Genomic DNA, 17,691 nt, shown 5'->3' with positions numbered 1-17,691 from the left:
AAATTCTTAATAAAAAAAAAAAGAAAAAGAGTTGATATTTCTTTCGCTGTATCCTTGAAAAATACCTTACATTGATTAACATTTTTAAGGAAATAATTGCAATTATGAAGAATAAAAAAGTAAATGCTATTTCATTTATTCTTTGCTAATATAGCTATAGAAGTCTTCAAAATCTGAATATTAAATATACATATATTCCATATATACGTGCTGTATGCATATATATGTATGTATGTATGTACAAATGCATATATAAACATTTATATATATGATAAATAGATGAATATAATGCAGTATTAAAAAGGGGAAATATATTTACATAAAATGCTAAAGGGGAAATACTAATAAACATTGAAGAATATAAAGACAATAAAGAACCACTATCGAATGAACATTTTTAATTTTTATTTTACACATGTTTGTATGTATGCATATATATGAAAATAGGAGTACGCATAGTAATATTTAAATAAATAATTAAAATGAAAAAAATTGCGTGAATTAGGATACTTACTAAACTTTCTCTTATCGTTGACACTTAGATCGCTTTTTGTTGTAATGTTATAAAATTTGTATAACTTTTTTTTAGTGATTATTCCTAATTATTGAAGGGGAAAATAGAACAAGCAAATAAATAAGTAATACGTTAACATGCTTATATATATGTATAACAGCTCCGATGAAATACTTTAATAAAAATAGATAAGGAAAAAAGTAGCTTACCTTCATTATTGTAGTCTACTTTCTTAAAAAATTTAAACACTACTTTTTTATCAATTTTTATAAAATTATTTAAAAGACATGCTATAATATCTGAAAAGAATATAAGTATTTTCAGATATATATTACAAAAATGATAAATTTTTAGCGTTTACAAAAAAAAATGATAAAAAAAAAAAAAATTATATACTGCTAAATTGTATTTGGCCTCTTTCTGAAACATCTAATCCATTAAATGATTCTTGTACCTGGTAGTAAAAGGTGCAATTTAAAATATTTATGTAAAATAAAATAGAATATCGCATGAACATAATTCTGTGAGAAAAAAAATTAACGAATAAATGATTACATTTGCATCTATAAGACCTAATTTCTTCATCGTTGAGGAATATTGTTCATATTTTATTGATCCTTCTTCCAATAGGTCAAAGTAAAAAAATAAGAAGTTATATTCTATATAAAGAAATATTAAGAAAACAACATGTCCACATATGAGCGGAACAAATATTGTGAGTTCTATGCGTATTTAATATGTAAAATAAAGGTACGTGCATTAGATTAAATGTGCACATACATATACGCGCAAACATCCATATATATGTAAATATATATATACAGTAAAAGTGAATGATTCTACTTATTCCGCCATACTGTATATGTCCTCTTTCACCATGAATTTAGAAATGTTGTTCAGTATGTATCTTTTAAAGGTATTTTTTTTCCAAAAGTCGTAAATACTAAGGGCAGGTTTTTCGAATTTTAAATAGAACAAAAATAAATGAGAATAAAGTTATAAGTTTATATTTGTATGTATATATATAAGTGTAAACTTGTAAGTACAGAAAGGGGGAAAATTTTATATTGCGCACCTTCTTAGCATGTCGAAATTTATGTAAATGTTTTTTTTAACATTTTCTTTAAACCATTCCTTTAAAAAAATAAAACAAAAAGTAGGTAATATTACTATTCGTCCTTTTTTTTTTTTTTTTTCCACACCCTTTTCTTAATATTTTAATAAAACATGGGAATATATTAGAAAAAAAATTTTATGTGTTTTTCATTACATGATCGAGCGCTTCTCTTATGGTAATCATTGAACTTTTAGGAAAAATAATTTGTCATAAATAATGTATTTTGATTTAAAGAATTCTTATTATAAATATATGTAAGTACGCATGTATAGACGTTTTAAAAAGTAACCTCAAATCGCTTAATAAAATTCTTCTTAGAAAACTTTGTCCCTTGTGTGAAATATTTTCATGTCTAGAAGAAAAATTAAAAAAATATGAAAAGCGTGAAATGGTGAAATTACGAAATCAATTTAGTCTTCTACATATTTCTTTATTCTTGAAATATGTGTCAAATGAAAACTAACAATTCATTTAAGGGTAAAACTTTTTTTTTTTTATTTTCAAAGCAAAAGTGTGGATATTTCCCACAAGCTAAAAAATACACTACAAAAAAAAAAAATTGGAAAAATAAGAAAAATATGTCTAAACATTATATATCTTTAATGGGAATTATCATTATTAGTTGTACATGTGTTAACGATTTATTTTTAGGGTACACGTAAAACAGATCATTCCTGTAAATTTTATCTGTATCTTCTTTTTTCTTTTTTTCTTTTTTTTTCTTATTGTTACTTATTACTCCAATACTATAGATATTTTCACTTTTCATTTTTGAATTTACTGCATATGGGGAAAAATTTAAATAAAATTAAAAAGTAAAACAATGAGACAAGAATTTATATTATGATTATAACGAATTTTTTGTGATTTTTGTAAAGGAGATATAACATTTTGTTGATAGGGCCTTAATATTATAAACATCTTCTAATTTAATCATCACTTCATTATTCACAATTTTGATAAGAAAACTGTAAGGAGCTAAGTTCCTGAACATTTATGCAGATTTCATTATATGTCAAAAATTTAAGTTATGTTATTATGTATAATATGTATAAACTTACACACTTGTGTATACACATATATATGTATGCATTTAAGTTATTGCATATTATTATTTGTGTGAATTATATTATCACTTGTGAAATAAGTTGTTTGAGTGCAAATAGTTAACTGTCAAGAAAATCTGTAAAAAAGAAAAGAAGATAAATGTATACTAATAGAAGATGTAATATAGAGGATTATACAAGTCATTCGTTGATGTATAACATAGCAATTTTTTTTTTTTTTTTTTTTTTTTTTTTTTTTTTTTGAAACGTTTTATTTTATTATGCTATTTAATCCTGTTATACTATTTTCTGAATAAACCTGATATATTATATTTTTTATTTTCCTTTCATCATATTTAGTAGAAAATATTACGGATGAATATAAAGTTATGTCTACAAAGTTTAAAAAGGGTGAAAATAAAATAAAAAATGTTAGAAGTTAAAACTAATACTAAAATAGGAAAGTGAAGAAATATATTCTATCACTAATATTAGTATATTGTTTTTTCCTATGAAAATACCTGAGAAGAACTCAAAGACACTAATATAACAAGAGGAATATTCACAACAGTGAATTAATTTAACAATATATGGATGGTCTAATGATGAAATAATAAATTTTGTGTTATTTAAATTATTTTTTTTTCTTTTAACAATGATTTTGTATTTATAACCATCAATAATATTATAACTGTAGAATACTTTTTTTTTATTATTTTCTTTTAATGTGGTGATAGGAACATGGTCCTTAAACACATTTGTTCCTGATTCCAGACAAAAGGAATTTAAAAGATTATTATTACTATTGTTCAAAAACTTCTTTATTTTCATTTTGATTTTTTGGGGATGTTGATAGGACGATCTTCTTATCCTTTGTTTTAGATCTATGTAGCTACGTATATACATGCACATATATAAATATATGTAAATTTTATATGCATAAGCAGTTATAATTTTTACGCATATATATATGTGCGTATGTATATATATATATATATATTTTTCTCTTTTTAGCATAATAAAAAAAAAGAAAGAGTAAAGAGAGATTTTTCTAAAATTTTACATTAATTTGGTGGAAAAAAATAATAAATATATGCGTAAATATGCATGTGTTTACGTGTGTAACTTTGTATATATATTTAAAACAAAGAAAAAAAAAGTACACCTTTCACTCAAATTAATATACGACTTCGCGTTTTAAGGAACTACAAAAAAAGTCCTAAATTAGCAGAGAGTACAAATATATTCGTCTTTTACAAAACGACGTATATTAAAACTATATATTGCACAGACTTATTACTATAATTTAATTCCCATTTTTATAAAAGGGAATTAGGCAGTATTATTAGAAGTATATTTTCACTGGATTTTTTTTGTTTATATAAATAGTTTGCATTATTTTTATTGAACTGTATTCACGAAATTATTGTAATTGTTAAGGGGAATTTAAAGAAAAAACAAAACAAAACGAAACAAATTAATTTATTTCTGCATTAAATAAAAACATTTTTTTTTTTTTTTTTCTATGACAATTCTGTAAATGAAAAAACTTCAACTGTGTATGCACGAAAAAAGCAAAAAAATAAAAAAAAATAAAATAACTTGAACATAGGACCTTTATTTAAGGTGCGGGTTTTATTATAACAAGCATGCTACAAATTATGATGGTATATTTGTAAAAAATAAGGAAATAAACAAAAAAAAAAAAAATATATACATAGGAACGAATGTTAATAAATACGTTGAGTCTTATGTTTGTGTGTTTTTGAAGACGTGGAAAATAAATATAGGGTGTGCTTGTTATATATAAATTACGAAAACTATATTTTAAAAAAAGAAGAATAACTAGGTTATTTCCAAACTGTGATAAGTGATTAATTTAATATTTTAAAAAATTATAAAAAATTATAACACATGATTTATTACAATTTTTTTATTTGTTCTGCAGATTAAAAAAAATTAATAAATAAAATATGGTGCTTACTTTTACTCCTTCAAAAAGTTGGAAAATTTATTCTTTTCCCCTTTTTCATTCTTTTCTATATACGGTTTTATAATGAATGTCTCCTTATAACGAAGGTTCAACCTTGTAAGAAAATAATATATCATAATGTATAGTCCAATATTATATGCATATATAGATGCATATATATATGTATACATTATTTTAACGAATTATCGTTTTATCGCATAGAGGGTTGAATTCTGTTTAAATATAAAGGCAACTGTTCTTATGGGTTTTTTATTTTTTTCCAGTAATTATACCTTAATATTCCATTTTTACATAAATAATTAAGTAAATAAGATTAAAAATTTACCGTATTTCTATTAAGAATAAATTTAATAAAATAGGAGGTAAGTAGAACTTCATTTAAAGGAATTTAAAAAATATGTTTTTATTTCTTGCAATATTACAGAATTAAAAGAGCTTAATACAGTATGAAATACACAAATAAGAATATATGCTTTAAAATTTTTACGAAGTATGCGAATATCCAAATGAGGCATTTTTTATTTCTATTTTCTTTTTCTTAAATGCTTTTTGGCCCTTGTGCTTAAAAGTGTTTCACAGGCAATTTTATGAAGTGTCAAAATTTATTGAACATTCTAAAAAAGTTTACATATACGTATACGTATATATATATATATATATATATATATATATATATATACATATATACCTACAATAAAGCTGTAATAAAAACTAAGGCAGTTGTACATAATATGTGTGATAAATACTCTTTATTAAAAAGAGAGCAACATTTAAAAATTTAAACATATTTATGGTCACAAAAAAGATCATTTATTTTGTTTTTGCCTTTAAGAATAAGTTTTGAAGGAACAAGTGTTAAGAAATTCTCTATACAAAATTGAGAAACAGGATTTGTGAGAAGTAATTATAGGGAAAATAATTTTAATAAAAAGATATGACTATAAAAAGAGGATGAGAAGGAAGAAAAGTGAATGAGAATATGAAATCAAAAAATTTAAAATCAGGTAATAAAAGTTCATCCATAAGTAAGTCAGGTAAAAATGTAGATGATAACGATATGATTACGTATAAAACTGATGAAGAAAATAATTCAGAACAAGTTGTAATTGAAAAGGAGATCAACTTAGAAAACGATTATCATAATTATACGTATGTAATTGAACACTTAGATTTTAGCCTTTTTTGTAAAAAAAATGGAAGGAAAAGTGATGGCATGAATGGAAGTTCTGAAACAAAAGAAGAGATTACAAAAATAGATGGAAAAAGATTAAGTTTTATTGGAAAAACTTATGACTATTTGAAAAATAAAAACTTTAACCCAAAACATTTAAAAAAATTAGAAATTTCTCAATATTTTGAAAAAACGCTGTGGGCATACTACAATATGTATGATGAATTGTATACTTTAGGTAACAACAGTATTTTTTTTTACAACGAAGTATCAAATGAGAGAGTGAGCTTTTTATATATAAAACATATATTATCACTAATTGTCTTCATTTGTTATAAATATGAAGAAAAAGGAAAATATGAAATTTGGGATGAAATAATTTGTAACAAAATAGATGAATTTGAAAAATTAGTGGAAGTGGAAAAGGGGAATTGCACAGAAAAGGAGAATTGTAATATATATGAAAGATATGATTTATATAAAGATTTTTTGATAGAAAAATTTAATAGTTTATTTTTTAATACGCTCAAATTAATTAATTATAATTTTGTTTTAAATGATTTTGTGGAAAATATTGACAATAAATTGGAGAACCGTCAAATGGGTACTAAACCAATCAGTTATAGAAAAAATTTATACAAATTAAATTTTTTAGAAAAGTCGATAATTATTCAGTTTTTTATAAATATATATTCTAGTATAGATAAAAAGTTTCTTTTTAAATTGTGTGTAGATTTGTGTAATCCTTTTATATGGAACCATATACATTACGATTACTTAAATAAATTTCTTTTTGAAAAAAATAAAGAAGCGAAAATGCTTTATAATAATCTTTTAAAAATTATGGATAAGAAGTATATAAATGGCAGAAGTTACAGTGTGTTAAATGTATATATGAGTAATTGCTGCATAATGTCTCAAGACGATACATCAAATACTGATACTAATGAAAAATTAAAAAATAATGGAAAGATGAATCATTTAGAAAAGAAAACAAGAGAATATGATGAAAATATTATTTTACTTGTGAATAAAAGTGAATTTTTTTATAACTTAATAAATTACTTTCTAATTGTTTTAGATATCATTGAGCGGAAATCTGAAGAATTGGACGATCTAACAAGCAGTTCATCTTCCTTGTCCTCTATGACTGATAACGAAATTGAAAACATCAAGTTAGATGATTATGATAATTACGTGGATAAATTTATTGATGAAAATGTTGATCTTCCTTTTTCGGGCAAAATGAAATTAAATAATGACAGTACAAAAGAAAAAACTATTCTTTCAAATGGTAATACAATGAACGGTACAAATGATAGAAGCAAAGAGGAAGTGGTGCCTATTAATGGAGAGGATATAAATTGTGAGGAAAATGCTTCCAAAAATGGACGTTCAAATAAGCGTACAAGATGTGGTATAAATAATAGTATTGATAATTACGAAGTGAAGGTAGGGGTAGAGGAAGACGAAAAGGAAGAAGAAGATGACTATTTAGAACGCTATTCGAAATATGCCTCTAGCGAAGATGAAAAGAACGAAATTTATTTTAATCACAGTGAATATAAAAAAGAAGAGATATTACATATGTTTTCTAAATATGAAAGCAGAATAAAACAGAAAAGTAAAAAATGTGTACGTGAAAAGATTAGGGAAAATGTTAGAGAAAAGAAGAAGAAGAAGAAAATATATGATGATGATAGTATGAATGTTGTTATTTTATTTGTTGAAAAATGTATAGAGTTTTTTATTGATCTGTTAAGCCAGCTTTATTCAAGAAGAGTGTTGTACATTTTTATGAAATATTTTAATGTATTAATATATTGTAAAATATCTAGTTTGAACAAAAAAAGGAAGTTCAAAGAATTAATAAAACTGCTGAAATACTATCTTGAAATGTATATAAATAATTTTTCAGGGAACCCATTAACTTATTTAGAAATAAATAATGAACATTATAAGAATTTTGAATATTTTCAAATCTTCTGTTATAAATATTTTAAGGATCATAAAATATTAAAAAATTATTACCTAAAATCAGTTTTTTTAATGGATAAAAAAAAGGAATTACTGGAGAATTTTTCGAAATTAGAAAAAGAGGAATTATTATTTTTATGCGAAAATTTAAAATATATTATTGTGACCCCGTCTGAGCAGAAGTCGGGAAAAAAGAGATGTACGGAAAAAGAGACCAAAGGGAAAGAAATGGAAGAAGAGAGTAATCAATTATTTGACATTAACACGCAAGACAATAAAGCACAAGGTGGCAAACCGCACGACGATATGTCTCACAACGATACGTGGAATAGTAGCAATAATAGGCTGTTTAGAAACGTGCACATATTTAGTAGGAAGAGAAAACTATTTTACATTACCTTACTAATTGAAAATTTAAGTTTTAAAAAAAATATTTTTGAAGAAATTGATAAGAACTGTGATTACCCAAATGAAAAGGATTTATTTGAAAATGTTTTGATTGATACAAAAGATGATTTGAAAAAGAAAAGAAAAACTTTCCTTTATACGAAACCTTTGTTTAAGTTGAATTTACAATATTTATGCATTAATGACTATATTTTTAGAATATATAATTTATTCAAATTACAGAGTTACTATGATATAAGGAAAAATGTAATTGAGTACGTGTATGAAACAAATCCAAAAAATAAAAAGGTAAATGAGAATACTATATGTAACTATGTTTTCGAAATAGATGAAAATAGTAATTTAAATAAAAGTGAAAATGAAGGGGAAAGGAAAATAAAAAAATTATATTTTGAAAGTGGAAAGCATGGTGCACATAATAATTATAACGATGATGAAGGTTTAAAAATGAATAAAAAAAGAAAATACGAAGAAGAAAATTTAGAACAGAATGTTAATACTGCAAATCACAGCGATGACTTATTATTAGAGAGCAGTAATATGTATAATGAATATCAACTGAACTCTATAATTAATGATGTTAATAAGATTGAAAATACTTATTTTACAAATGAAAGAAGAATGAGCAATAAAATTGATTCTTTCAAAATTGTAAATATTGATAATAATAAGAAAATGATTATGGGAGAAATAGTTATAGATCTAAAATATAAATATCACGAAAGAGTTCATAACGAATGGAACATGATTAGACCGTCCGATATATTATTTTTAGTTTGTGTAAAGAATTATACAAATCATTATAAGAATAAATTAAATGTTATTAATGATAATGATTTAAAAAAATTATTAGGAATTAATTATGTAAGAGGATGTGAAGTTATTAAATATGCAAATTTTGTAGAAGATGATAATGAAATGGATAATGAAAAATGTAGCATGAAGAAAATTACCGTGTATTTAGATTATTTACAGTATCAAAAGGATATTATAAATGCGCCTGAAATATATAGCTCATTTAATTTACTGGTAAGAAGGAAGCAAAAGGAAAATAATTTTTTTTACATTTTGAACAATATTAAAACATTAATAATGAACCCAGATGATGCAGTTATACCCTACTGGGTGCATGATATCTTTTTGGGGTATTGTGATAATTCCTTAAAATATTACAAAAAAACGTTACCACTTAGAGGTGAAGAAAAAGAGGAAAACTTATCTGAAGAAAACTCGGAAAGCGTGAGCTCGAATGGAGAGCACTCGGGTGAGGACTACTCAGATGAGGACTACTCAGATGAGGATGACTCAGATGGGGATGAGTCAAATGGGGATGAGTCAAATGGGGATGAGTCAAATGGGGATGAGTCAAATGGGGATGACTCAGATGGGGATAACTCGGAAGGTGGAAATTATAATCAAAAAAGTGTTCTTAAATCCAACGTAGGAAAAGTGTCAAAGAAAAAAAAGGGGTATAATAAAACGAAATTAAATTATATAAGAAAGAATATTGATGATATTAATTATCTAAACACCTTTTTAAACATCAAACATATACTAGAAACAACGAATGTCGCATATCTATGTATTGACTCATCATATATAAATGTATCAAATGGTAATAGCGACAAAGTTAGTATAAAAAATTTGCTGAATGAATATATTGAACCTTTGTTTTTAAGTTATATTCCTATAAAATATGATAATCAAAAAAATTCTCTTCAGAAAAGTGTGTTACATAGAAACATAATTGAAAGTTTATATTATCACATTTGTGTAATTAATAAATATAAAGTTGATGATATGAATTTCATTTCAAAATTTATATCAAACATTAAAGTGGCATATCACTGTGAAAAATTTTTCGTCTTTCAGTTTGAATTTAAGCAAAAGGAATATTTTTTAATTTTAAATAATTATTTAAATAAAGTGAAAGAGGAGGAGAAAAATAATGCAACCACTTGTTACAAGGAGGGATATTGTGATAGTGAAGAAGGCGCTGTGATAAATGATCATAAAAATGTAAAGAAAATATTTGATAAAATCATGGAAAACTCCATAAAGTACTTAAGTTTGAAAGATGGAATATATAGAATACAGAATAAAATATATGATGATGAAAACTATCCATTAGAAGGGTTATTAATCCATACGACAAAAAAAAATAGCACAAATATTGAATTTGGTAATAAAGAAAAGGATGGAAATAAACTTGTAAAAAATAAAATACATTATACAGAAAGACAAATCGAATGCATAAAAAGTGGTTTATATAAAGGCATAACAATTATTGAGGGTGTTCCAGGTAGTGGGAAAACCAGTATATTAAATAAAATTATAAATATATTATTTAATAATAAAAAAAAAGAAAAGATTCTTATATGCACACACAGTAATAGTTGTTTAAACTACATTTTTAATTTACTTGTTAAGGAAAATTTGATTCATCAAAAATATTTATGTAGAGTAGGAATGGGAGAATTAGATATTGAAAATTTAAGAAATGAGTATGAAGAAATAGAAAAAAGTTTAAAAAAAAATTATCATAATGACAAAGATCATCTAGAGATGATTAATAACTCGGATAATATTTTAAATGATGAAGATGATAATTTTAATTTTTCAAAATATGGAAGAATAAATTATATGATTGAATTAAGACAAAAATTATTGAATGAAATAAGTTTGATATCCGTGTCATGCAATAACAAAGAAATATTTAATTGTTTATCTGCTACTCAATATTATGAAAATAACGTTAAAAAACGTATTTCCAAATTTTTTATGTTTGTTGATATATTTAAAAAAAATGCAAATATTGATAGTTTTTTTAAATTATACATATCATCGTCCATTGATGACTACGATATATACAACTTATTTTTGTGTCCAAAAATGTATGTAAAACAGTTCGAAAATGTGGAGTATATTGTGTGGAAAATGGACAATGCAAACGTATACTGCAGTAAGGAAATAGAAGAACTGCATATATTAGAGGAAGACAAATCGTGCTTTTATTTAATTCATCCGGAACATCAACTAAAGATATTAAATTTGAGCATATATAATATTATATTCCCTTTTAAAAAATATATAACGTTGAAATTAGAAAGAATAAGTATTGATCAATATTTGGATTATAAAAATAGGTTTGCCGATAAAAATATCGGAGCTGAACATGCCGATAATTTGGAAAACTGTACTGGCACAAATTTGAGTGCAAGTGGTTTATGGGTAAATGATGCACTGGGAAAAGAGAAAATGGAAGAAGAGGAAGAGGAGGATGTAGAGAACGGAGAAGGGGAAGTAGAAAGAGGAGGAAGAAAAAACTCGAAAGGTAATGCTATTCAAAAGAATTTTAAAAAAGAAGAGTCACTAACTAATAATGAATTTAAAAGAATAGAAGAACAAAGAAATAGGACAAAAGATAATCAGGATAAGCATAGCATCTTCAAAGGAGAATTAACTGGTATGACGTTCAAAAATAATGAGGATGATTTATATGTATGTAAATATTATTTAGCAAAATTAATAAAAACGCATGAACATTTGAATGACTGTAGAGCATTTGAAGTTTTAAAGAATCAGCGAGAAAGAGGCGTTTACATAATAGCAAAATTAGCAAGGATTATTGCGATGACTTGTACCCATGCAAGTATAAATAGAAGTAAAATAACGAAATTACAATTTTATTTTGATAATATTATAATAGATGAATGCACACAAATTACTGAGAATGACACATTTTTGCCATTATTGCTTCAAGAGAATAGATATGATAAAAGCAAATTAAAGAGAATTATTTTTGTAGGGGATTCAAACCAACTACCGCCTATTATAAAAAATAAATATATAAAAAATTTTGCTAATTATGAACAATCTTTGTATAAACGATTTTTAAGATTAGAATTACCTTCTATTTATTTAAATGAGCAAGGACGTATGAGGAACGAGATATGTAACATTTATAAATATTTCTATAGTAAGTATAATATACAAATAGCAAATTTAGAATGTATACACAGAGATAAATTTTTAAAGAATTTTAATCCAGGATTCACATATACTTATCAGTTTGTACATGTTGAATCGGAGGAATACACACCAGTACCTTATTTTTACCAAAACTTGTTAGAGGCTGAAATGGCGGTTGCTATTTTTATGTATATGAGATTAATAGGGTATTCTAATGAAATTATAACAATATTAACAACATATAATGGTCAAAAAGAATTAATATTAGACATTTTAAAAAAAAATTGTTTGTATAATAAGTTAATCGGAGTTCCTAAAAAAGTGACAACTGTTGACAAATATCAAGGTAAGCAAAACGATTACGTAATAATTTCATTAGTTAGATCAAAAAGTATAGGTTATATGAAAAATATTAAAAGGTTGATTGTTGCATTTTCAAGAGCAAGATTTGGTTTATATGTAGTTGGTAATTATAGTTTATACAAGAAAAATTATGAATTTAAAAAGCCTTTATATTTTTTTAGGAAGAATAAATTAAGTCTATCCTTGCAACTGAATGAACATTTTAACACTAAAGAAAGAGACGGTAACAATTCACCTGTTATTATAAAAGACTTAAATCACTTTTACACAATTTTGTACTCTTTGTCAAATGCATATTTTCAACAAGGAGCTAGTTAGGAGAAACCCATCATGAACAAAAAAAAAATAAATAAATAAATATATATATATATATATATATATAAATATATATATATATATATATATATAGTGTACACTCTAAATATGTAAAATTTTATTATGGATTAGAATTAACTTTAGTGAAAGTATATGAGAAAAAGAAGAATTATATTTTTTAAAATAAAAAAAAATATTATTTGAACATTTATAGAAAACCCCTTAAAATGGTTATAATTTGTTTTATTACTTTACTTTTTTTGAAGATGTATTATACAGAATTTCGTTGGTGTGTTATTCCGCATTTATTTTATTATTTAGGGCCTTCCATTTTAAATACAGTTCATCGTTACACCTTTGCAGTTCACATCTTTTTGTGTATATCATATGGTGTTATTTATTATATATTTTCATCTTCATTTTATAAATTTGTGCCACGAAAACAAATATATTTTGTTTTATATCATATTGTCATTCTAGATATATGTTCTTCCCTATTTTCCATCTTCTTAATTTGGTGAATGATAAGTACATTTTTCTTTAATTTTCGTAAATTTCTTGCCTTAAAAACTTTTTAATTTTAACATTTTTTTAAAACAAGTTCTTTTTGTTTCTTTTTTTGTTTCTTTTTGTTTCTTTTCTTTTCCCTTTTTTTTTTTTTTTTCAAATGAGCAAAATAGAATTACACAAACCAAACAGTTTAAATAAAACCAATATAGTAATCAGTAAACGCATATTAAATGTATGCGGAAAAAACAATATTTTTATTATAGAAAAGGGAAAAAGGAAATGAAATAAAAATGGAATGGTTTACGCAAAATATATATTTATGGGGATTGCTGGTTCCTTAAATTGCATACAAAAAAAAAAAATTAAAAAAAGAAGGAACAAAAAAGAAAGAAAAGTAATATGATATTTAACTATACATGATAAGATATAAAACAACTTTTATATTTTATTTATTTTTCCTTTACATTTTTTAGTTTTTTTTTTTTTTCTTTTTTTTATGTTTCAGTGTTTACGTATATGATATATATAAAAAGATGGAAATTACATACGACAAAGGAAATGAAATAAATGAAAAGAAAAATATAAACCCATCTTATGTCACATGCATAACTGATGAACGTGAAAAATCAGTTGCTTGTGTAATTAAAAACGATGAAAGAATTATAAACTCATCTTGTGCTGAAGATGGAGATTTTGTAAAAAATAATGATACAAATTTTTATGATGTAAGAGGCTTAGATGAAATAAAGGAGCATTATGAAAATAGTTTCATTGTGAATAATAAATATTCGGAAGAATTACTGAAAATCAAGGAGCCAAAATTAGTACAGTACAATGAAGTATATAATTCAAACACCGATGATGACCTTGAACATTTTTTTGAAGATAATGAAAATGAAAAGGAGGTAAGTAGAGCCATGAATTTTAAAGCAAATATCCTTTTAGGAAAAGAAGATAGTAATAATAGTAATAAAAATAGTAATCATATTAACAAATATAGTAATAATAATAGCAAAAATAGTAGTAATAATAATAACAATAGTAACTTATTGGGAGAATATGACAATTCCTTCTTAAATGTTGAAGATGAATATGAAAATTTTTACAATAACCATGATTTCACATCTTCAATAAATAATGAAGTGAATGTTATGAAAATGCTTGATCCTAATAAGAAGGAAGATTCAGAATGCTCTTTTCTTAACGATACAATGAGCAATAAAAGTTATGAACAAAAGTCCTTGATAATAAACAAAAAGTTAACCGTAAATATGGACATTACACATGTGAAAGAAGTGAGTAACGAACGTGATGACGATTTATCCTTTATTAGTAATTCATCGAACAGCTTAATAAGAACCAACCTGGTGGATGAAGAGGGGGGAAAGGAGGAACAAAAGGAGCAGGTCAGTGAAGGAGAGAAGGATGAATTTAAGGAGAATGGGAATGATAGGTTTAATGAAGAACAAAAGGACGAGTTTAAAGAAGAAAGAAAAAACAAGTTTAACGAAGAAGAGAAAAACAAGTTTAACGAAGAAGAGAAAAACAAGTTTAACGAAGAGGAGAAAAACAAGTTTAACGAAGAGGAGAAAAACAAGTTTAACGAAGAAGAGAAAAACAAGTTTAACGAAGAGGAGAAAAACAAGTTTAACGAAGAGAAGGACGCTTTTAAGGAAGAAGAAAAATTAAGGAATTGGAATAAAAAGGCGAATTCAGGAGAAGATAACAGATTAAAATGTAGGGAATCATTAAATAACATGTCGAATAATTCTGAAAAGGATTTTAGAATAGATGAAATTGAAGAAAAAGTAATTTTTCAAGAATCAGATTTATACAGTAACAAAAATAGTTATGAAGGAAAAGGTGATCTAGGAAGTTTAAAATCAAACAAAGTGAATATTCTAAATTATTTTGAAAATAGTGAATCTCAAGATAATATAAATAATTCCAAATTTTTATTGAGAAAAAAGAAAGTTAACGAAGATCAAACAACGCCATTATGGTACAAACATAAAAGACACTTTTTTATTTTTACCTATTCAGGAAAGCCTGTTTTTACAAGATATGGAAATGAAGAAAATCTTACAAGTTTTTATGGAACTTTACTAGCTATAATATCTAAAATAGAATCATTTACTTTTTCAGATATAAATTCAGACAATAAAACAAATAAAAAATTTAATGAGACAAATACAAAAAACTCGTTAAAATATATTATAAGTAAAAATACGAAAGTAGTTTATTTAGACAAAGAAGTGTTATGCTTAGTATGTATTTCTAAAGTTAATGAGAGTAATAATTATATTATGAATATTTTAAATTATATGTATTTTCAAATTATATCTTTATTAACAAAGAGTATTGATAAATCATTTCAAATAAAGCCATCTTTTGATATAAGATATTTGTTGGATGGTGCTGATCTACTTATGTGCAATTTAATATCTTCTTGTTCTAAAAATATGTATTCCATATTTGATGGTTTTGAGCCTTTACCCTTAAAACAAGAGCATCGTAACAAAATACATAATTTGATTTCATCTTTCAAAATTAGTAATGTGCTACTGTCCTTCTTAATTATTAATGATAAAGTTATAGGTATATCAATATCAAAATATACCATAAATTCCATGGATATAATAATCCTCATAAATATGATAACATCAATGAAGTCATTTAAAAATGCGGAATCATGGACCCCCATCTGTTTACCAATTTATAACCCAAAGTAAGAAAAAAGTATTTCTTTTAAATGAGTTATATTAACCATGCACAAGCAAATGCCTACATATGTATGTACATGAATGAGCTTGTGCCTGCATCGATATATGCACATGTACACGTACGTATATACATATATATATGTATATATATACGCATATTCACACCACAAAAAATGTGTAGGAAAAGATAATTTTATAATAAAAAAAAAAAAAAAATTAACGTTGAATTGATAAATTTTTTTTTTTTTTCCCTTATAGCTTATTCTTATATGCCTATATTAATTACATTAAAAAAAAAATTTGCTGTGTGTACATATGTTCATATGCGTCTTCTCGAGATTTTTTTCACCTTTCAAGACATACCTCTATGATTGAAACGGTATTCCAAAATATTAAATAAGAATAATAAATTTTATGTACATAATGATAAAAATGGGGGGGGGGGAAAATAATGCATAAGTATTTTGTATAATTTCCTTGGTAAATTATAAACTTTTATTATGTAAATTTTACATGTTTTTTTTTTTTTTTTTTTTTTTTTTCCCCCGTTGTTTTAGATGTTATTGAGTTCAGGATGTTATGATGAAATTGTAAAAGCGTCAAATAGTTCTCCGTTCGTACTACCTGAAATTCCTGGAATAGATATTATTCATTTATGCTATTATATTCCATATTTAAAACAATATTATAGCTCGAAAATTAGTCATGATAAAATAAAAAGAATTTTTAGAGTATACCAAAAGTGTGATGACATATTAAAAGATTCTAAATTACCTGCACAGATATACATAGAATCCGAGTATGAAAAATTCTACTCCATTAAAACGAATCTTTATCACTTGTTTCTAGCAGTTCCTTTCCATGTTCAAGTTAATGATGAAACCATAAATGAAATTTTAAGAGTCATAGCAACGTATCATAAAGAAATATTTATTAATAACATAAAGCAAATCACGTCATAGCTGTAGTCTCGAACGTGTACTACTACTTCTACTTTAACGTTTACGTCTTCTTTTACTTTTACTTCCATCTTAACTATTTTTTTTTTCTTTTTTGAATACATCCTATTTCCTAATAGTACATACGGTTTACTATATTATTTTTACTATTAAAAATTAACTGTGAAAATATTAGTTTGAAAAAGTTTTATTTCATGTTATATTTTTTAAATAATAATAATATTGCTATTAATTTAATAAAAAGTGTTTTTTCTAATTCTCTTCTTTTTTTTCCTAGTTTGGTTGTTATTTAGCATAATATAACATTTGAACGTCATTGTTTTTAATTATCGCATATGTTTATCTATCTATATTATATTATTATTCTTATATAAGAATTAGTATAATTGCATATTAAATGAACTTTTTATGCTTATTTTATTTGAACATTATGATAATCTTTGATTAAAATTTTCTTGAGAATAAAAATATTTGAACATGAGAAAAACCAAAGAATATCTATTTATTGTTAATAATAAGAAATCAGTAAATAGTGTAGAAGAATAAAATATCCCCAATTTATTATTATGTGAACTAAAAGAAAAAAAAAATAAAATAAAAACAGATAGTTTAATCTAAATATA

The 17,691-nt window shown here is 24.4% G+C and overlaps 3 protein-coding genes across 3 annotated transcripts; 2 read left to right on the top strand and 1 right to left on the bottom strand.

Annotated features, from left to right (window-relative positions):
- Positions 1-135: 135 nt before the first annotated feature.
- PmUG01_12012300 (protein kinase, putative) lies at positions 136-3,508 on the bottom strand (the record flags this gene model as incomplete). Its single annotated transcript, XM_029006316.1, has 15 exons — positions 136-173; positions 515-598; positions 724-813; positions 911-968; positions 1,070-1,173; positions 1,372-1,457; positions 1,590-1,648; positions 1,785-1,818; positions 1,921-1,983; positions 2,096-2,174; positions 2,364-2,411; positions 2,520-2,617; positions 2,768-2,814; positions 2,997-3,070; positions 3,199-3,508. The coding sequence occupies 15 exons, from the start codon at positions 3,506-3,508 to the stop codon at positions 136-138; spliced, it is 1,272 nt and encodes a 423-aa protein (XP_028862818.1).
- A 2,141-nt stretch (positions 3,509-5,649) lies between these two features.
- PmUG01_12012200 (P-loop containing nucleoside triphosphate hydrolase, putative) lies at positions 5,650-12,879 on the top strand (the record flags this gene model as incomplete). The annotated part of the gene is made up of 1 exon (XM_029006315.1): positions 5,650-12,879. The coding sequence occupies one exon, from the start codon at positions 5,650-5,652 to the stop codon at positions 12,877-12,879; it is 7,230 nt and encodes a 2,409-aa protein (XP_028862817.1).
- Positions 12,880-13,919: 1,040 nt separating this feature from the next.
- Positions 13,920-17,071, top strand: PmUG01_12012100 (vacuolar fusion protein MON1, putative; the record flags this gene model as incomplete). Its single annotated transcript, XM_029006314.1, has 3 exons — positions 13,920-16,114; positions 16,368-16,488; positions 16,667-17,071. 3 exons carry the CDS (start codon positions 13,920-13,922, stop codon positions 17,069-17,071), a joined length of 2,721 nt encoding a protein of 906 aa, XP_028862816.1.
- Between the last annotated feature and the right edge of the window lie 620 nt (positions 17,072-17,691).

This window comes from Plasmodium malariae (assembly GCF_900090045.1).
Source record: "Plasmodium malariae genome assembly, chromosome: 12".
Taxonomy (NCBI): domain Eukaryota; phylum Apicomplexa; class Aconoidasida; order Haemosporida; family Plasmodiidae; genus Plasmodium; species Plasmodium malariae.
This window is presented reverse-complemented; position numbering and strand designations above follow the sequence as displayed.